This window comes from Gymnogyps californianus, chromosome 14 (assembly GCF_018139145.2).
Source record: "Gymnogyps californianus isolate 813 chromosome 14, ASM1813914v2, whole genome shotgun sequence".
NCBI lineage: Eukaryota > Metazoa > Chordata > Aves > Accipitriformes > Cathartidae > Gymnogyps > Gymnogyps californianus.
The window spans coordinates 2,178,548-2,199,175 of NC_059484.1; the positions used below are offsets into that span (position 1 = coordinate 2,178,548).

At 42.2% G+C, this 20,628-nt stretch overlaps 1 protein-coding gene across 2 annotated transcripts in view; it reads right to left on the reverse strand.

Moving 5' to 3' along the window:
• Positions 1-20,628, reverse strand: part of CTNNA1 (catenin alpha 1) — a 120,672-nt gene that overhangs the window by 46,600 nt on the left and 53,444 nt on the right. Inside the window, exons 10-12 of one of the 2 annotated variants that reach the window (XM_050905201.1) lie at positions 12,883-12,900; positions 3,366-3,446; positions 2,418-2,570 (exon numbers count right to left, since the gene is read on the reverse strand). In XM_050905201.1, the coding sequence (XP_050761158.1) occupies positions 2,418-2,570; positions 3,366-3,446; positions 12,883-12,900 (252 nt within the window). The remainder of the gene's footprint in view (positions 1-2,417; positions 2,571-3,365; positions 3,447-12,882; positions 12,901-20,628) is intronic. The other variant, XM_050905200.1, reaches the window with a different exon arrangement.

Genomic DNA, 20,628 nt, shown 5'->3' on the forward strand with positions numbered 1-20,628 from the left:
TCTGCACTGCAGCTGTTTTGTCACATTTGAAGTCTTGAGTCACTCAGCAGCATTTCTGAGGGTAGTTACGATAAACTCCCCAGCACACTTATCTTCCACTGAAAACAGGGGGAAGCAATCACCTCTTATCTCACCACGTGGAACGTCTTCTGTTCTGCTCTTACACCATCTTTTATTGTTTCTCCGGATACCTGCAGTCAAGTTTTCTGCCCGAGAGAGAATCATATGGGAACTGGCAAACATCCTTCTCCATTCTGGCAGAGACACGCCGAGACATTGTAAGTGCAACCCACCCCAACCTCTCTTCCTTCACAGTAAATTTGACATCGCATATGACTCCGCAGTGGCTCTCTATCCCCTCGAGAAAAGGGCTCTGCAGGAGTACTATTCCCCTTCTGTCGAAGCTAAGCGTATATATTAATCCAGCTACATTCATGGAAGAGGTTTATAAGCCATCTAGATCATGCTACTCTATAGCTATAGTTACATTTTAGACAGCAAAAGCAATAAGCAAGCCTTCAAAAAGTTGTTGCAGCAGCATATCATTTTAGCAGAACCTTTTGATGCCAGTCAGAAATATTGTTTAATACATACTTTCAAGGGAATAGTCTTTCTTGAAAGACAGACTGTTTGGCTGAATAGAGGTTCTGTAGAACTCATTTGCAGCTTGGCATTTTGCACACAAGGTAAGGTCAGTAAAAACCGCTCTTACATGCCAGTGAGGACAGCCACCCGTTGCTTTTCAGACGGCACACGTATTCTGAAGGAGCAGGGAGTAGGGGCTCACCTAGCAAGGGTGGGAGGAAAGCTCGCAGATGGAGCAGCACAATTACTCCTTTGTAATTATGCCAATAAACTCCGTATGTGGACACCACGCATCCACTGAAGAGATGGCAGAACTATGGCAGAATAGGAACTGCTATTGTTATGCCAGTCAACTTCTCCTGTAAAGAAGCCCTAAAAATAATTTTCTAGATAAATTAGGTTTGCAGCACAAAGTAGGGAAGCTTCAGACAAAACCCACTTCAAAGTGTTCCCGCCACTGCACGCAGAACGGCTGTATCCTGCCGCCAAGGCAGGGCACAGCAACACTGTCTTCCACCTGATGTTTTGTCGAACAACGTTATTTACTTAAAATTTAGAATAAAGTAACTTTGAAACTATATGAAGATGGCGTTTACACTGAAACGCGGCAGGCCAAAAGTGAAGAACAGATACCTTCGAAGAATTAAAGATTTTCATTGCTCAGACAGGAACTGTGAAGGGCTGAACTAGCCTGATGCACCCCAGACTATGGGCAGTTGCTCACTGCACTCAGAGCTCCTAAGGCTTTAAAAAAGTGAGAAAAATACATTGAGCAAGAGTCAGAAACTACTTTTACTGATGTTCAATAAGTCTTATTCTTGTAATTTAAACCTATTAAGTTGTGTGAAAATATTCCCAATGAGCCTAGGAGACACATGGACTCAAACACAGTGATATTAAGAGAGCAAAACCACATTAACCAGTATTTGACTGTTCCCAGGTAGCTGCTGAGGTTAAGCACGTGAGCCAGCTGATGCCTCAAAGCATACCAAAGTGCACAGGAGGAGTTTTTGAAGTTTATTCCTAGTGGCATGTTTCTTCAACAATACCTACAGATGTTTCTTCCTTGCCATTTAGCATCAACAGGCACAAAACTCTCCTGCGAAAACAATGGCAAGACGACAAGGCTACCGAGATGTATCCAGGAATGCAGGGTATGAACTTACGTTGCTCTTTGTAAACGCGCTACCTGTTGGAAAACTATTACCTTTAATAGCAGACTAATGACCTTTAATGCATTCTAGTTAAGATGGGTCAGTCCCATTTAAGCTGATCTTCCCACAGATTAGCTTTAGTCTTCAGTATCACCAGTTTGAGAGCCTTTGGGTTTTTATTAGACAAAGGTGGCAGGGATCAGTTTTGTTGTTATTGTGAGTTTCCCGTTGTTTGCTCTTTACACACACACAAGTAGGTTTTCATTCTAAGTCTTCACATAAAAGGCCTGTTTATATTCACTGGTATTTTACTGAAAAGAAAAGACATCCAGGCTTCAAGCAACGGGTCAAATTATACAGCAGGACAGTCATGCCACAGTTTCCCTTACTCCGTATCACCATCTCCAATTAACAAATCAAGTAAAGGTAACAGCATAATATATTCACATTGTATAATATCTAATACTACATGGGCTATGTAACAGTAGCCGCTGCTTTTTTATAAGCTTACATCTTTATTTAAATGTTAAATTGTATTTAAATTCATTGAAATAAAATTTAAAAAGCAAATTTATTACAGAATTTGCTGTTTGTTTCAACAGAATTGAAAAATGTGTTTTGCCTAGTCTTGCCTTAATTTAACTAGTGATAATTTAATTTTAATTTGTATCATCTTACCTCAATCAATTTGTTGGCATGTTCACGGAAAACCTGGGCATATTCTTTAACTTCTTTTTCGTTACCATTCTTGGCAGCTTCAATCAATACTAAAAGTGGAACATTTGTTTCCAGAAAAGAGTCTGATACATGGTCCATAACAGCTTTGCGGAGCTAAAATAAAAATAAAAGAATGAGAGATTTTTCAGTAGCGTTCCAGTGCTGTTTTCCTTTTACTGTATTAATACGTAATGCTTAAGTACTTCTGTCGTTGATCCTTTTTCCTTTGTGTGGTCAAGGCTTTCCCTGCACTAAGCCTTGTCTATACGCTTTTTGCTTCAATTTAAATTAAATCTCCTTAAAAAACTGAATTAGTTATACAAGTGCAAGTCACCAGTTTGGCCACAAATATTGATTTAGCAGCTCATATTGGTTTTGTCTGAGTAAATTTGCTGCTTTCCCTCAGCTGATTAAACATGCTGATTTAACTTTATTATTTTTCTACTAGAATAAAAACTTTTTTCAACAAACTTGATCCATATTCACATTTACTTGAAAAGGGGAATATATTGCTTTAAAAACCAAATGGACAAAAGATTGATGTTATGTAAATACAGTCCTCAAAGAAAATAAGCTCTCCGAGATGAATACCATCAGAATTATAAAACATACCTGATTATGTTCAAAATCCATAAAATGGGAGTAGTTGGGTTTTTTAAATCTCTCTTGCCATGAGGATGATTAAGAATCCAACATCTTTATTACACAGTTAACAGGGGATTATGTCTCCACCCCATGCTTCCCTGTGAACCAGGCACTGGAAGCTTCTAGCTTTTAATTTACTAAATACAAGCAGGCAAGCCCACTGCCCACTAGAAACAAATCAACAGATAACATATTTCCAAAAGGGCAAACATGCAGAAATGCACTCATTTGTCTCAACAAGTATCAACTTTATATATTAATTACCTGTCTACGCAAGTCTCTGGTCTTTTTGGTCATTTTATCAATTGCAGAGTTCAGTGCATCACTTCTTTCTTTGCGTCCAGCCTGAAAAACAAGAGACAAAGAGGTAAATAGGTATTCAGGGTCTCGAAGTAAAACCAGTATTGTTCATTTCAAGTACACTGTCAGGGGTTTTTTTTGTTTGTTTGTTTTTTTAATTAAAAGTGATTATGCACACTAGACATAAATAAAGTCTCCACCTCCCTGATAAAGCACTCTCTTCCTAGCTGGTTTGGGCAGTACAGTAACATCTGACATCTTGAGATTTTACCTTTGACACTCTTCAGCTTGCTTTCAGAAGAAAAGGATGGTTTCATAAATCTAGACGTCTTTTTGCTCCTTATCAGCTGGAGACCATATTCAACCTCCAAGTTTTAGATTTCTCTTTTCTGCCAGCTGTTAACCACCCCATGGCTGGCACTGCATTGAGCCCAGAACGGCCCTGCTTCAACCCTCAATCTTCTGTGGCCTCGGCTGTCGAGATCACTCAAGGCCAGTGGATTGCACACAAACATTTCACACGCTGCCTTCAACCTGCAGGTATGAGCTCCATGCAAGCAGTCCACAGGGCTGAGCATCCGATACAACAGTGCTCCCTTACACACCTTCATACCCAGCTATCACAGAAGACTGCTCTTGAGCAGTCAGTCAAAAGCCAAAAATCAGTTATCTTAAAGGTAAAATCCTTATAAAACATTTCTCAGGGGTGAAATCCAACATTTCAAGTATTCAAGCCCACCCGCTGAAAGCTGGATTTCGCCAAGGTTCGATACAGCAAGTTTTGCATTAGCCCTGTTGTTAAAGAGAGGACAAAGGGCCAAGAAGCAGTGGCAGCTTCTCTCTTTTTAAGCAGACACTGGGTCAAAAATGTCCTAATTTGTATCAAATTGAGAGTGTTAGATAAAACAATGGTGGTGGTCTGGTTTTGCTGGGAGTTTTTTCTGTATAATATAGCTTATTTTAGAGTTTTGAAACACACTTTATGCAACCACAATCCAATTTCTGAAGTTCTAAGCCACGATCAATATAATTATCCTGTTGAGAAGAAAAACCATTTAGCAGAACTAAAGTGAGGGTATGCCAGTTATCAATTCTCCAGGTGACAGGCTGCTTTGAAATACCTGGATGAGCGGCCTTGAATCTAAAACATGGAGTCCACTCTACAGCAGAAATAAAAATTAAACAAAATTGGAGGGGGAAAATTAGGGTGTTGTAATGTCATTATAGTTTAATGAATTATTGAAGATTTGTCACCTCCCTGATCAAGTAATTTGTTTCTCATCACAAAAGGTAACTGAAAAGTGACTGAAATTAAAACCAGGAGCTCGTTCTGACTACGCCACAGCCTTTGGCAGACCCGGTGTTGGCCCATTCTTCACCCCACATTCAAAAAAATCAAAGCCAAAGTCTCTAAATAAAGTGAAGATTAATGCTACTTATTTATTGAACAGTTTGCTGTTCTCATGCTTGGTGGATACGAAAACCAAAATGCAGTTAGGCTAGAAAGTCCCCGTTCAGCTTGCACTGAACGTGATTGCTTTGTCCCAAGCCGCAGCTCTGGGCGCGCTGGCGGCGGTGGGCACTGCCTGCACCCCAAGGCGGGCAGCAGGCTCCTTGCAGCAGGCGATTCACCCGAAAATCTGAAGCCTGCCAACTGGCACTGCACGAACTAAAAGCCTGCTCCAAAACATAAACCTGCAACTGCAGCTGCTTGCTTTTTCTGATGCTTTCACACCAGTTTACCTATTGCAACGTGACCATTTTACTGAACCCATGGCACCCCCCTGTACACGTGGGTTTTTTTTCCAGGAATATCTTTGGATCTAAGATATATACTCATCTATTATGTAGGAAGCCAAACATTCAGCTTTTCCAAGAAGTGCCATTTTACTTCTCCCTGGGTGCCCCTACATTACCATTTTAACACGAAGCAGGAGCACACTTTTGAAGCGAGTCCACCCATCGCTTCCACTTTGCTGTCCCTGGCTTCACAGCCCAGAACAGCCTCAGTGCACAAGGACCAGATGCCTTTCGGATGAAAGGAAAACCAAGAGATGGCTTCCACTAATGGACATTCAGTTCATGAGACCAGACCACAGCCAGTCCTATGTAAAATGCCCTGAAAAGCACACAATGCATACATTAGACACTAAGCAGCACCAATTTCATACTGTTAATCTGTTCCTATTAAGCTACACCACATATTAGCACAGAAAGAGCTTTATAACTAAACCCATTAGATTTTAGCAAGGCTGCTCCAGTTTATTTCCACCTTGTTGGCATTCAGAAATTTTAGCACAGAAGCTCATCAAAAGTTTTAACAGAATTTCCTTCTGAAGGTTGCAACATAAAACGCCCTGCTAATTGAGCTGCAGTAATTTAACAATTTAGCACATATAGCTACTAACCCGGCTCCTTCGTTAGAGCTGGTGCAGCAGGGCAGAACAGGACAAACATGGTGGATGTCCGCACCTCTGTGGCTACAGATACCCTGTTGTCATTAACATCTTAAATCATCACAGCCAATTTTAACCAAGGTCCTGGCCCGGAGACAAGGATGTGAAGTTTTGCCCATCTGAAGTTTCTTGAACTTTTTTGCATAAAATGAAACATAAAACACTAACTGTGGGACCAATTAATCCCCGTTAGGTCCAAGTGGAGGCAGCTAGTGGGACAGTGGTTGCTGGAGCACATGAAGAGCCATACAGCCTGTGGCTGCATGAACCCTCCAGTGCACACAAAAACACTGAAGATCATCCTCGACCACAACAGTCACTTTGTCCAGGCTCCCACACGCCCCATGAATTTTACCCATTGATTCCACTCTACAGCTCCTGTTTGAGCTAGTCTCTCTCTCTCTCTCTCAAGTAACAAATCATGTTTTAAAGGCTCCAAGTGACAGTTTACCACCTCTGGGTAATTTGTTCCAGTAACCAATTACCCTTACTATTAGAAAACTGATCCTTGTTTCTAGTCTAAATTTTTCACTGAGAAGCCAACTAATGACCCAGCAGCACAACGCATCCCAGCTATCAGCTTCTCTTATCCACCAGATTAGGAGGACTCACAACAGTGAAGCCTGAATATTCAGATCACTAATAGGATTTTTAGATATTCAGCACAAAACTCTGCTGAGGGAATCACAAGCTCTGAAGTCAGTAAGCAGCTAATAGATTCAGTAGATTTAATAGGGTCATGTTGACCATGTCAGTCATTTTGCAGTATGATACCACAGCTCTGTCCAGTATCATGGATAATAAATTTAGCCACAGGGCAAATTTACTTTGAATTAAATCATATCTTTATGAAAGAGGCTAGAATTAGTGTTTAAAATTGCTCATTTTCCCTACCTCCCCATAATCTCTGCTCTTCCACCATCATTGCTACCCTGCTTGGAAAGCAATACAAGCAGTCACTGTCGCATCCTTGCTGTTCCAGCTCACACAGCTATCCCCACTAGGGTTTGTTTTAATGGCTTAAAGCAAAGAAAGGGGATTTGTATACAGGGAAGCAAGTGGAATCACCATCTCTGTCACAAAGCATTCCCTTTGTAGGCCTGCCATCTGAATTAAAACAAAACAAAAACTGAACCAAGTTTTTCCTACAGCTACTGATGTTAAAATCTAACCTTAACCAATTTATAAAGGTAACAGAGCACGGTGGCAGTGCATGAATGCTGTCTTAACGCCACCAGGATCAGCAGCACACATATTACAATGAGTTACTCACAAAGCCATGTTTTTAGACCTAAATATCAAAAACTTTCATTGTTAATCTCAGTGGTTCATCATCTGTTTAGGTTAAGCTAAGACCACAGAGCTATTGAGAGAAATGGTGCCTCCTGCCCGACACCAGCCCTCACAGCGCACCCACCCCTGCAGAGCCCAGCGTCCCTCTTCCCCAAATCAGCACCCAGATGTGAGCCAGATGTGCCACCGCTGCATGACCGAGAGCCACCACTGCCCTGCCTGCCGCCCAGCACGCAATTACCTAAAAAAGATGGTTCGCAGAGAGGTTTCTGCTTCAGGTAATCTGTGAATTGTCATCTGAACTGTTTGAACAACAGGCAGCGTCATGGTTAATGATGGTGATTTAATAAGTGAAAAATGAGTGTTTGGCATACCTTCCTCTGGGCAGGCAGCGGCAAAGGCAGTTGTACGTCAGCACGCCACTGCTGAGCAGTGCTTCGTGGGGAGGCAGGAGATTTAGTGCTCAGATTCAGTTTGTCACATGCTTCATTTCTGCCTTGACACCTAGCCTAATTACATGTCTACAAAGGATAACCGTCCATACCCGTCTATTACCATGATACAAAGGCTGCAAACAAATTCCAGATATAATAGTGCTGATTCAAGACCAGGAAGGGTAAGCAGCGAAGTATGACACACATGAATTTCAGCAGTGTTTTCACATCTAAGTTCTGCTGGTTGAGGAAGCAGGACTATAAACTGGTTTGTTGCAGGAAGGTGTCTCCCACGGTGAGCCCATAGCTCACCAAAGCACAGGGGCTGCATGGCATCGTCTAGGGTTCAGCAAGAACCTGAATTAGAATAAAGATGCCTGCACTCCCCCTCCTGTGCAGCTTGCCATGCCACACTGCTCCCACCCCAACGTCCCTCCCCACTGCCAGGCTGCAGCCATGGCAGCCCCACACTCTCCTCAGTGCCCACGGAGAGGGGAAGGCTGGCTCCTGCACTCAACCTGGTACAAAGAGGAATTAAAATGTGCAACCAGCGTCAGATGCAGAGAGCTGCCAGACAGGGAGGTGACAGTCACCACGCTACACCACAGCACACGTGTGTCCTTTGCTTCCAGGAAGACAATGACACCCGACCGATGGTGCCCTGTCCCATCCCTCCCACTGCCCTCGCCCAAAGGACCCCTGCAGCTAGCCTGAAAAGCTGCACGTCTGTTGATTATGCATCACCTTGGACATGCCTTTTTCTTGTGTGTCCACTTCTCAGGGCTCACTGCTAACCCAGCTCCACGGTAACGCATCCGAGTGACAGTACGTGCACGGTAATGCTACAGCCACACGTCTGTGCTCGTCTCCTTCGCCTCGCAGCCTTACTGACACAGCACAAAGGCTATCTTTTAGCAAAAAAGCAGCAAATACTCCCGTGATCCCCGACGTGCTAACATCCAGCAAAAATTAACTCAATCATTTCTTCAGGCAGAGGGCGAGCTGTCTGTTCACACGGTGCCACACACACGGCTGTAAATCCTGGCTGCCCTAGCCTCGCCTGCAACTCCAGGGCCTGCCATCCTCCAAGCCCACAAGCACAAGAAAGTCACACAGCCCACATCTACATCAAGTAAAATTAGCTTATTTGTTGTTCTTAATACACTAGGAAGGCTTCCACAAGATGTCAGCCTAACTAAATGACAATGCTAGCCTCAGGGTGCAATTCTACTTTTCCAGCGCGTGCGTTTAGCAGGAAAACCAGTTCTGCTGCTGCTCGAGGAGCGGGGTAAGGGAAAAGCCCCCAAAAGGGTTATTTGGTCCTAGCAAGCTTATTCCCGAGGCAGACATGCCTTTTTCCCCTCTTCACGTTACACGTGATGATTCGGGCCATTACTTCAAAGCGCCCGTTGTGGCAGAAGTCCCCAGATGGCACTCATACGCAGTTTTCCTTGGCATGCAAGTGAGTTTTCAGTCTCGGAGAAACGCAATTGCATGAGTTTTACGGGCAGCTGGGGTTTATTCCCAGCCTATTATACCTCAAGACCCCAGGCAGCTCCCAAGGAACAACATGAATATTACCACAGAGTTCCAGACTTAAGAGAATCAGATGCACGCTTTCGGTAATATCTGTTGTTTCACGACAAGTGCACATAAAAACATGTTTCACTATGAAAAGCACCCATAAAGTTCGCCTTAACAGTTTCCCAAACAGGAAACTCGTTGGCAAGGTGCTAAATAGCCCTTGTTTGGTTATGGGCCAAAGAATGGAGAGCTTTAGAAAAGAAGCAACTTACCGTGTTTGAACATTAACTCTTAACTCTGTGCCAAATTACACAATCTTAATGTGGGAGGAACCTACCAACAGATACTGATGCAAAAGAGCAAAGTGTTTCCAAAAGATACCTAATTTCAGCCTCCTGCTAATAGCAAAAAGAGGTAGCACAGGAGAGGATGAACATTTGACCTTACAGCCATTGTCATTTTATTAATTACACCCTTTGGAATATTGTTTTTAAAAGTTATGTTATTGTATTTAAACGCTATTAAAATTCAAATCAACACTTCGAATCAGGATTTTGCACCACATGAGCTGCTACGGGAAGCACAACCACAGGTACTTCAGTGCAGTAGCTCCATCAGACAGCTGGCAACTGACAGCTAAGGCTGGATTTCAGCTTCTGTACTGTTCGTACAGTGAACATTAAATGTGAAGAAACTCTTTAAATAGGTTAATATAATTTCTTTGCATGTATTTCTTTCACTCTAGAGCAAACGTGAAAATATTTACTACGGCAGAGCAATTTAAGAAATTTATCCAGCATTTCCTAATTTGCTTTATCATTAAAGATAGTTACTTTCCCATTGGGGGGATGGGGAGTTTTGCTTTGTTTTCTGGGTAGGTTTGAGGTTTTCTTTTTGTTTGTTTTTAGAGAGTTCACCTTCTCCATCCCTTTACTTTCCTCTTAGCACTTCCCTTCAGCCTGCTCTGGACAGGACAGCCCACCACAGAAAGGAAGTACCACTGTCAGTATTACAATTACGCCACTGGGACAGCAAAGGGAGAAGCAAGCAGAAACCAGCAAGTCTTAGTTTAAATAAATACCTCTAAGGAACCAAAGCTTAATAACAAAGGTAAACAGCCATTTTATTTTAAAGCCTTTTTTTGACACAATTCGTCCTCTTCCTCCATTAGCATGGGAAGTTTGTTATTCTCAGCTCATAAGTGATACCTCGCTGCTACAGAGCAAACATTTTTTAAGTGCCTTCTACCACATTATGGCTTTACATCTCAAGGTGAAAATAAAAAAGCTTATCCAAGTGGCTTGGAGCAGGAAGCTAACACCCCCCTGCCTCATCCACATCAAGGCAAGGCCAGAGCAGCTGCTCCAAAGCCTTCCTGCACATGCATGCAAAAATCCTAAAACCCTAAAAAAATTTAAACCAAATCTGTTCATTTACCCTCATAAACCAGCTGTCCCAGAGGAGAGTTTGCTCCAGATAAAAGGGCAATGAACTTTTAAAGCAAGCAGCCACGACAGCACATTTCCTCCTCCACGCTGTGTGTGCACGCTCCGGCCAGAGACCAGCTCGACTGTAACAGCACAGACAGCTTTGCAGGGTCACTGTTTCTGCAAATGCAAATTTCTGTAACTCTAAAACCACACAGGATAACTGTTATGGACCTACCCCACAGCGAGATGCTAAAGGAAGTAGTGTCCCCCTTTTACAGGGGGCATATGACACCGGGATGTAATCAGTGACCACGAGGAAGCCCTCAAACTGCTCTGAGCCCCGATGGTAAATGCCAGCCTCACGATTTCCTCTCCTGCACTCCAGTCCCCAGGAAAAAGCAAGTACAAAAGCCACCGTTTGGGGGGAAAAAATAGATTTTCTAGTTTCATAACTGCATGCTGTCAAGCTGGATTCCAATTAAACTTTTCCTCTCCCCTAATGCAAGCTTTGATTTTTCCAGAAATTTCTCATCGCTTGAAACGTTCGCTCCTGTCCTTTGCTCCCGGGCTGCGTGCTATACTTTCTGACACACCACCTTCATCTAAATGACTGTTCTCTCCCTTTACCACTGTTACAGGGACCACAGTCGCACACAGTTGTTACGCATAGCTTTAAGCTGCCAAATCCCTCTCACCTCCGTGAAAAGCTGGTGCTTTTCACCAGCATTCTCTATTCAAACTGTGCATATTTTGCATCTAAAAGTTCCTTTTATGCAGCGATATTTAACAGAAAACTGGCAGCAGCACTAAGCAGCACTAAGGCACTTCCAACCACAGCTCTGCGCTGCTTTTAACGGCAGCTGAATACAGCCAGCACAGATGTAGGGGGGGGGAACGGGGTGGTGCAAGTCTTTCCTATTCCTTCTATAGCGGGGACGAAGGACTCCAACCGTTGATTCCCCCCCCCCCCCCCCCATCAGTGGTCTTTATCATGATCACAGTATGCACCACAATGCTTTAAAACAGCAAAGCTTCTGGAAAACCCAAACAAAAGGAACGTCACCAGGTGACGTCAGCCTATATACAGCCCTGTGTGGTCGCAGCGCATAAGCAAATCCATTCTTGTACCGCTTCCCTGAAAAGCTTTTCAGTAAATGCACTCATGCTACTACAGGAGCTTCTCTCAGCAATAAGCCACCCATCTGCCATCAACAAGTTAGGACTAAGGGAAGCTACAGCTGCGGAAAAAGAGAACGTGAGCTTCAATTAAACAGCTGAGCAGCCACAGAGGATGAAAACTTGTATTAAGCATTGATTTAAAAACTGCAGACCTGTCAGAGGAGATCAAGCCAGTGATTTCAAAAGGAATATTCCAAGAGAACATCGTGGATTCAATTTTGCACTAATATCAAAGGACACTAAACCCAGTAAATTATTCAAAGGCTATCTTGCATTAGAGCCTTTTACAGACTCACCACGTTGAGTCTAAAACTACGACTGAATGCAACCTCCAATGTACTCAAAAGAATGGGTAAGTTCCTGTGTTTCTCTATACCTTGTATAATGAATGACCAGCTATGCTTTAAAGGAGCAGTTAGATGCTAAAGCAAATTTTTCTGCACTGAACCTTATGAAAAAAATGTTTTCCGATTGTGACACTGTAATCCTCCGTAATAGAGATAAAGACTCATCCTAAGTGTAATATCCAAGTATTCTTTTTTTCGTAGTAAGTTGTTTCTTGCATTTAGAATTAGCTTGTCAGAAATGCATGGCAATGTTATCTGCAGTGAAATCTTCCATCGTGATGTTCAAAGTGTACTGATAAGGCTATCCTATCTTGTTGTTTTCCTAAATTATATTCTGCAGGCTTACATTTCAAGTGGCCATTAGGGGCTCGTATGCTGGCAGCACTATATGCAATGAGTATGGTTTTAAAAATGCTGCCTGCCTTGGGCATGGCTTGTCCACCAAAATGTCGCTGTGAGAAGCTGCTCTTTTACTGTGACTCTCAGGGGTTTCACTCAGTGCCAAACACCACTGAAAAGGGCTCGCTAGGTTTGTCACTGAGGCACAATTATATTTCTGAACTTGAAAGGGATCAATTTGCAAGCTTCAGTCAACTTACTTGGCTTCACTTAGATCATAATCAAATTGCAACAGTCAGAGAAGATTCTTTTCAAGGACTGTATAAACTTAAGGAATTAGTCTTAAGTTCCAACAAAATCTTTCATTTGCCAAACACAACTTTTAGCCAGCTGCTTAACCTGCAGAATTTGGACCTCTCTTTTAATCAGTTATCCTCTCTGCACCCCGAGCTCTTCTACGGCCTTCGCAAGCTACAGACCTTGCACTTGCGTTCCAACTCTCTGCGGACCATCCCGGTCCGCCTGTTCTGGGACTGTCGTAGCCTGGAGTTCCTGGATTTGAGCACAAACCGCTTGCGAAGTTTGGCTCGCAATGGATTTGCGGGATTAATCAAGCTGAGGGAGCTTCACCTAGAGCACAACCAGCTGACAAAGATTAATTTTGCTCACTTCCTTCGGCTGAGCAGCCTGCACACGCTCTTCTTGCAGTGGAACAAAATTAGCAACTTGACATGTGGGATGGAGTGGACCTGGGGCACTTTAGAGAAGCTCGATTTGACTGGAAACGAAATCAAAGCCATTGACCTAACCGTCTTTGAAACTATGCCTAACCTTAAAACCCTCCTAATGGATAACAACAAGCTCACCACTCTGGATTCCAAGATCCTAAGTTCGCTGACATCCCTCACCACCGTGGGCCTCTCCGGCAATCTCTGGGAATGCAGCCCAAAGATCTGCGCCTTGGCCACATGGTTGAGTGGCTTCCAAGGTCGGTGGGAGCACTCCATCCTCTGCCACAGCCCCGACCACACCCAGGGAGAGGATATTCTGGATGCAGTGTATGGTTTTCAGCTTTGCTGGAATTTATCAACTGTTGTTACGCCCGTGGCTACGACATACACAGCTCCAACTACCGAGTACACGAAAAGAATAAGCTCTTCTCATTTCCATATGGGAGACAAAGAGATTCCAACTACGGCAGGCATGGTCGTTACCACCGAAGAACATTTCCCCGAGCCAAACAATGCCATCTTCACTCAGAGGGTAATTACAGGAACAATGGCTTTATTGTTTTCTTTCTTTTTTATCATTTTTATAGTGTTCATCTCCAGGAAATGCTGCCCTCCCACATTAAGAAGAATTAGGCAGTGCTCAATGATTCAAAACCACAGGCAGCTCCGATCCCAAACACGGCTACATATGGCAAATATGTCAGATCAAGGACCCTATAACGAATACGAACCCACCCACGAAGGACCCTTCATCATCATTAACGGCTACGGACAGTGCAAGTGTCAGCAGCTGCCGTATAAAGAATGTGAAGTATAATACCTACATGCCATCAAAAATTAAATCAGATAAGTAACCTATTTTAAAATTGTAGGGGACCTACATCAGATTCTAATTTTTACAAATGTTGACATAAAGCCTAATTTTCCAAGCTACTTAATGGAAACATTGTTTATGGAGTGGTGCAGTATTTTTAAGTTTTTTAAAAAACAAATCCATAATATTTTCAGTGTTAAAGAAGCAATGATTACATTAAACTTGCACTCCTAATGTTTAAAAGTCTAAAAAGATGCTCACCTCAAACTATGTAAAGTGTTCCATGTTATGTAATTATATGACTGTGTGTAAACATTTATACCCAAGTCTCCATATTCTACTTTTTCTAATGAAAACAGTCCGAGGGGAAGGATATTGGATATCTGTACAGAGATCTGCGGGGGGACATACGCTCCGTTTGTTCCACTGCAGCTGTAGGATCCCAAACGCTCCAGCTGGCTCCATCCACTTTAAAGGCAGCCGTGGAGGAAGATTTTCCTCCTCTCATAATTTCACTCCAGTAAAAAAGGGGAGGGGAAATCAAACAAAACAAAACAAACAAAACAAAAAGAGCAACAAAGGTCCAGGTGGGGATTTAAGTGCACTGGGGACCGGTGAATTTATTTTAAATACAGTTTTCCTATCTGCATATTCATAGTTTGGCTTGCTTAAACGGACCTTGCTAAAGCTCACAACAGATACAGAAAGGAGCAGTTCACACAGTCACAAATTAGCAGGACGATCACAAATTAGCAGGACGACTCTCCAGGCGCTTACAAAGTAGGCAGCGTAGCTTATTTAGGAAGGCTCAGTACAACGGGATCGATTCTAAATATTAAGTGCATTCAATTCTTATCGGCGCTCTGGCTTGACTTGATGATGCTTTCCATGAATTCAGGCTAATTACTTACGATGATGAACAAACAGCATTTCAACACCTTTTCATGTGTAAATACCCTTAATGCAAGTTTTTCTTAATTAAAAGTAAATATCAACCGCAAGGTTAAGGAAAAGAGGGAAGGAAGGAAGGAAGAAGCCTCTCTTTGTCCCCCCGCTGCCCCCCCAGCTGAGGCTTCCTCTCGCCTGGAAGCTATTTTCATGCACTAACTCCACTGGTTTCTCTGGAGACAGAATTAGCCCCTGTAATATAAGCTCTCACTTGTCCTCCTCTTCCAAAATTCAAGGCAATTACCAGTTAAAAAAAAAGGTACCTTCTGATAAGTTAGGATAATATAATTAGTTTATAGAATAGTTCACTGAAAAAATGTTTTGCTTCTTACTTGATATGGGACAGAATCTAAACTAGTATGCTGTTTAAAAAAACCCCATATATAAATATATATACACACACGCACCTCATTCTTAAGGAGTAATTTGATTTCTTTAGCCAGAAGTACCATATTGCTATTTATACTATATTATGAAATTATATGTAAATATTTGCAGATCTATGCAGCGATGGTGGTACTCAGATGCCACGGGGGTGGGGGGTGGGGGGGGTCTGCAAAGGATTACATTATTTTTAAGTCAACTGCTCAAATATTGTAAACATTCTAACCAAAGCTAAAAGGACCAGAGGGATGGAAATTTTTTTATATATATATACATGTATGTATAACTAAAAAAAATGTGTTGTGTCCAATGCTGCAGTGTTAAACAATTACCAGCACACACCGATGAAGAAAAGAAATTCCTCACAGTGTTGACATACCTTGAACAAAACAGTAATTACAGTATGCTAATTGTGTTGTACTAAACTATTCTGCAAACTTTTAAAACAGAAAAATCACTGCATAAAAATCTGTTTGCTATTTCACTCTGCTTTTATATATCTGTATTACCACTTAGTGAGGTATTTAGGGTGCAATTATACAACAGTTTGATGTTTTATTGTGAAATGAATTCGTCCAAGGCAATTATAGCAAGATAAGTGTGACTTCTGTTAAGATTTTACATAAAGATTTTTCAATTACTGGTTTTGAAGATATTAATTTGCATCATTTTACTTTCACATACAGTGCCCTTATAAAACAAATATTTTACTTCCTGTGACTCTGTACTTTAATGGAAGAGATTCAGTGAAGCCTAATGGTTTTCCATAGAGATACCTTTGAACCCTCATAACTGCTTATATTACGATGAGCCGATTTACACCTATTCTAGGAAATCAATTACTGCTTTTAACTGAATACAATAAATCCTGCGGGGCAGGTGGACAAAGAGCAAATATTCTGTATGATTAAATCCCACGTGAGACAGAAGGCCAGACCTAAGCTGATAAATACAAAAATGTATCGGTATCCAAGGGTATTTAGCTGTTTGTATAAAGACTTGCTTCATTCCTTACACGAGTAAGTGCTTGCAGCTCTTTCCTGATGTCCAGGCTTTTGCTCTGCTCTGGGCAGGCGAGCGTGCATCACCGTCTCTGCAGCAACCTGCCCCTGCCTGTGCACCTTCCTTACCTCGTGTTAACTAACACGATGGTCTGCACCACGGGGAACTGGAAAGCAGACACTTTGGGGATGATTTTCATGTACAGCTGTAGGGTACCAGCAGAGACAAAGTTATAACTGAACTCATTAATTATACTGGCAGCCAAATAATCTGGCTACACTATCATCAACCATCAGATGTTAATATTGAACTCTGATGTCCTCAGCTGCATTTGTAAGAGGGAATTCTACCTTTCTCCTCCACGCCCAGCAGAAAACCTTGCTGTAAGACAGTTCAAAAGGTACCACGTCAGTCTTCCACATGGTAATGAGAAGTGGCCGCTTGACTGAAGTGCTGAGGTTCCTCCCGAGGAGGTGCTTTCCCAACACCCCAGCTCTCCACAGAAACCCACTCCATCTTTATTAGCTTATAATTATGCCCAAGAAGACTGAAGAGAGATGTTCCAGCAATGCTGGATTTAATCCTCTTCTCCATCCCAGCTACTCATACCAATTTTCCAAGCATTAAAGCATGTTCCAGTGTCTCTCAAAGCAAACACACTCAACTTCTCTCCCCCACCAGCATCCCCAATTTCCACTGGCCCTGCAGTGCTGCCTTGGCTTGCAGACAGCAAGGAGGCCAGCAGACACAGCCTAGCACGGCACCGTTCAATTTTACTTTGACTCTCTATACTACACACTAATGCACAGCCAATCTCCCAAATGCCGTGGTTTATGTCTGCCATTTCCAAAACCATTTGTTGCCAGGTTCCAGGCGTAAGCAAAGCAATTCCACAAACATTACACTTAGGGTAACAGGTATCATAAAACTCGCAGAATGTCAAACACTAGCAGTGAAGTCAATTTGAATTCCCTTAGGAGGGACAGCAAACGGCAGGCAAAGCCATTGCTCTACACAAGGACACGACCAGAAGCTGTTAATTTTTTGGGTTGGTTTTGTGGTTTTTTTGGGGTTTTTTTTTTGTTTGTTTGTTTTTTTTTAATAAAAGTTACTGTCTTCCATTCTCAATTGCTTGTGACTCTTCCAGGCAAGGAGGGTATTGTAATAATTGCGTTACTCGGCAGTCTCTGATTTATTTTGTTTATGAAACAAGAATCATGATGATTTGGTTCAAATTAATCATATTTCAGTATAAGCACTGGCTGATGACAAGAGGTTGTCAACTTGCTCTCCTCAAACATCAGCTCTCTGTTGTATAGCCTCAGTTTCTACAGATACTAAATGGCATTATAGGTGCTTCACCACCTCTAGGCATAGCCTCATGCAAGTGTTCAGGGCCTTTTAGAAACGAAAATTTCTTCTACTGCTCTTGAGATCCTCGTCCCATCCAAAGATCTCCTCCAGCCTCACTGATCTCCAGCCAGCTTTTCCTCCCCCCCACCCTCGCGTCAGTGAAGTGCAAACCTAGCAGTAAAAGTTCAATTTTTGAGTCATCATACTGGAACAGGTCTGAATTAATGCTTTCAGTACCCCTCTCATTAGTCGCTCTGCATTAGATCATCGTTTAAATGCACACAACTAAAAATTACTTGATAAAGAGTAAAATGGGTTAGCGTTTAGTCTCCAGCTGAAGTGTTCCTCTGCACAGAGCTCCCATTTCCTACGAGATGGAAACATAATTAATGCCGCTGTATCAATGTTTGGTTTTGTTTGCTTTTCCTCCAAGCAGAAATTATCTGCTTTTTTCAGCGATAAGCCTAGCCTGCATGCAAATCTAAGCATCTGAGCTTATGTCCCATTACCCCCCTTCAAAGGCAGCGGCCTATTGCTAACATGTAAAATCAGAAATATCCAATGGCTTTAAACCAGAAATCTGCACTACACACTTATTTTTTAATGTGTCTAAGTTAATTTCTGTACTACTTCAGTAAAAATAAAGTTGATTTAATTTTGTGATCTGTGTAGCTATCAAAATCCATCTGTTCAGACCTATGAATCTACCCAGAAGCTGAGTTTCATCCTTCTTATGAAGTTTTCCATAAAAATTAAAAGTTCAGAGAGAGATACAGTATTTCTCCTCCCCCCAAAAAAGGATCAAGCAAGGAAACAACAAAAATCAAAGGCAGTGGGACAGCAGCAGCTCCTCCCTTCCCATGTCCTTCTCCATTGCAAGAAGTCCCATATGCTGCCGGGCTTTGCTTTTTAAGCCATCATGCTAGCAGAATGCTTAAAGATCATTTCAAAGTCAGCTGGAAATTCAGCATTTCACATCTTGTATAGAAACCTTTTGAGAGGTATCTAGGGAAAGGTAACAGAAGCTTTGATGGATATAATCAAGCCTCAGACGGGGCAAAACTTGCGCTAAGGGCAAAACACCATGTAGCTTGTGCACCTCTGGTGTAAGCACTGAAAAGCTACACCTGCTATCCTTCAAGCACTCCTCTAAAAAAACCCAACCAAACCCACCCCATTTTTCTTTTTACTAATGAAAACATTAGTAAGTGAACTATTCTACCAGCTTAGCAACCAGAGATTAAAAAGAGTCCTAGATGCATTGTATTTAAATTATGTTTAAACAGCCAGCTTCTGGTGGGAGGGGGTGTAAGTAATGGAATAAAACAAAGTGCAGTGTACAGAAAAATTTTGTTATTAAAATTGTGTATACTGTAAAACTGAATTTGCTTCTTTCTTCCTCCCTTTTCAAACAGAGGTGTCAAAAGCTCATTCTTTCACAATACGTAAAGACCAGTCTACATCCACTATCCAAAGCAGACAAGTCAGGTTTGGGCCAGTCCATTTGCCATAATCATATCAAATACAGCACCTTCTGTTTTACTACAATAAATGAGCTGGTCTGCATGGGTTCTTCCCAAACAAGATGCCTCCTGACTAGCAAAAATTGTTTGTATAAGCAAGATGAGAGAGTGAAAACCAAACCAAAGCCAAACTCTTGGCCCTTGAGACTGAACCCCTGTGAGTACCTGCATCAGAAACAGCACACGCAGTAGGATCCTCTCCAGCACGCTGGCGTGAGCCCCGGCACGACCCGGCAGAGGCTGCCTGCAGGGCTGCTGAGACCTGGCTCTAACCCTGGGTGTTCCCCTTGGGTCGCCTGGTAGACCACCACGACTACCTGTTGGGCATGGTGCCAGCCAGGAGCGTGGCGCTTCCAACAGGACCACCTTGCCAACAATTTAGCAAGGACAAAAAAAATCTGTATCATTGAAAGATGTCAAACTAACAAGACATCACTTCAGCTCTGAATTACAGCCATCTAGAAAAAGTGTCAGAAATACATTCCCTGTACAAGAGGCGTTCTTTATATGGGCTACCGCAACGAATGCGACGTTCAAAATCACAGTGCTTCAATAACATGAGAAAGATTTCTGATTTAGAGAAGTGACAAGTTCACGGACACAACTCAAAAGCCTTGATACAATAGCTGAACAAAAGAACAAGTTTCAGGATGTTCCAAGATGATTACATGCACTGAACTGCCAGCTAAAATCATTTTAGTAGCTAAGCCTTAGCTGCATTTACTTTTTTGCAAAAGGTTTGGCTGGAACAAGTTCTCAAGGGTTTTAAATGTCAGTTGGCTAACTGCCTCTCAAATCCTTCTAATACTTCAAAGCAGCACATGATAAATCTATTTTCTTAAACTCTCAAAGAGACTAATTTTAAGATAAAAAAAGCATCTCCCAAACACAAAACCAGTTGTTTTCACACGCAAAGGTAAGATACGTAAGAGAAAAAATGGTATTCTGGATATACTATGCAAAACCTTTAAATCCAATTAGTAACAAGGAAATGTCAACATCACTAGCAACTTACTTTTAAGTGTAGGCTGTGTTAAGACAACTACAAAAAATTGAGACTCCAGAATCTGACCAGAGAGGACTGCACAAATGAACTAAAAATTGCAGCACATCTGGGAAAACACCAACTCCCTCCTCCGGTGAGTGTACAGGCTAAGGGACAGAATTCAGTGCAAGTGTTCATCCCCCATAAAACCCTAATGTTAATATTTACTGTAATCTGTTCTTAAGGAAAAAAGCTTTATGAAATCATCATTACCTAATCAACAATTTCGTTACCATGAAGATACTAGGAAAACAATTGTACCATAATGAATTAAAGCTCTATCTGTCATATTTGACATCAGGAACGATGTGCTCTGGGAGTTATTCTGGAAGAAATTCTTTACGATGAGGGTGGTGAAACACTGGCACAGGTTGCCCAGAGAGCTGGTAGATGCCCCATCCCTGGAAACATTCAAGGCCAGGTTG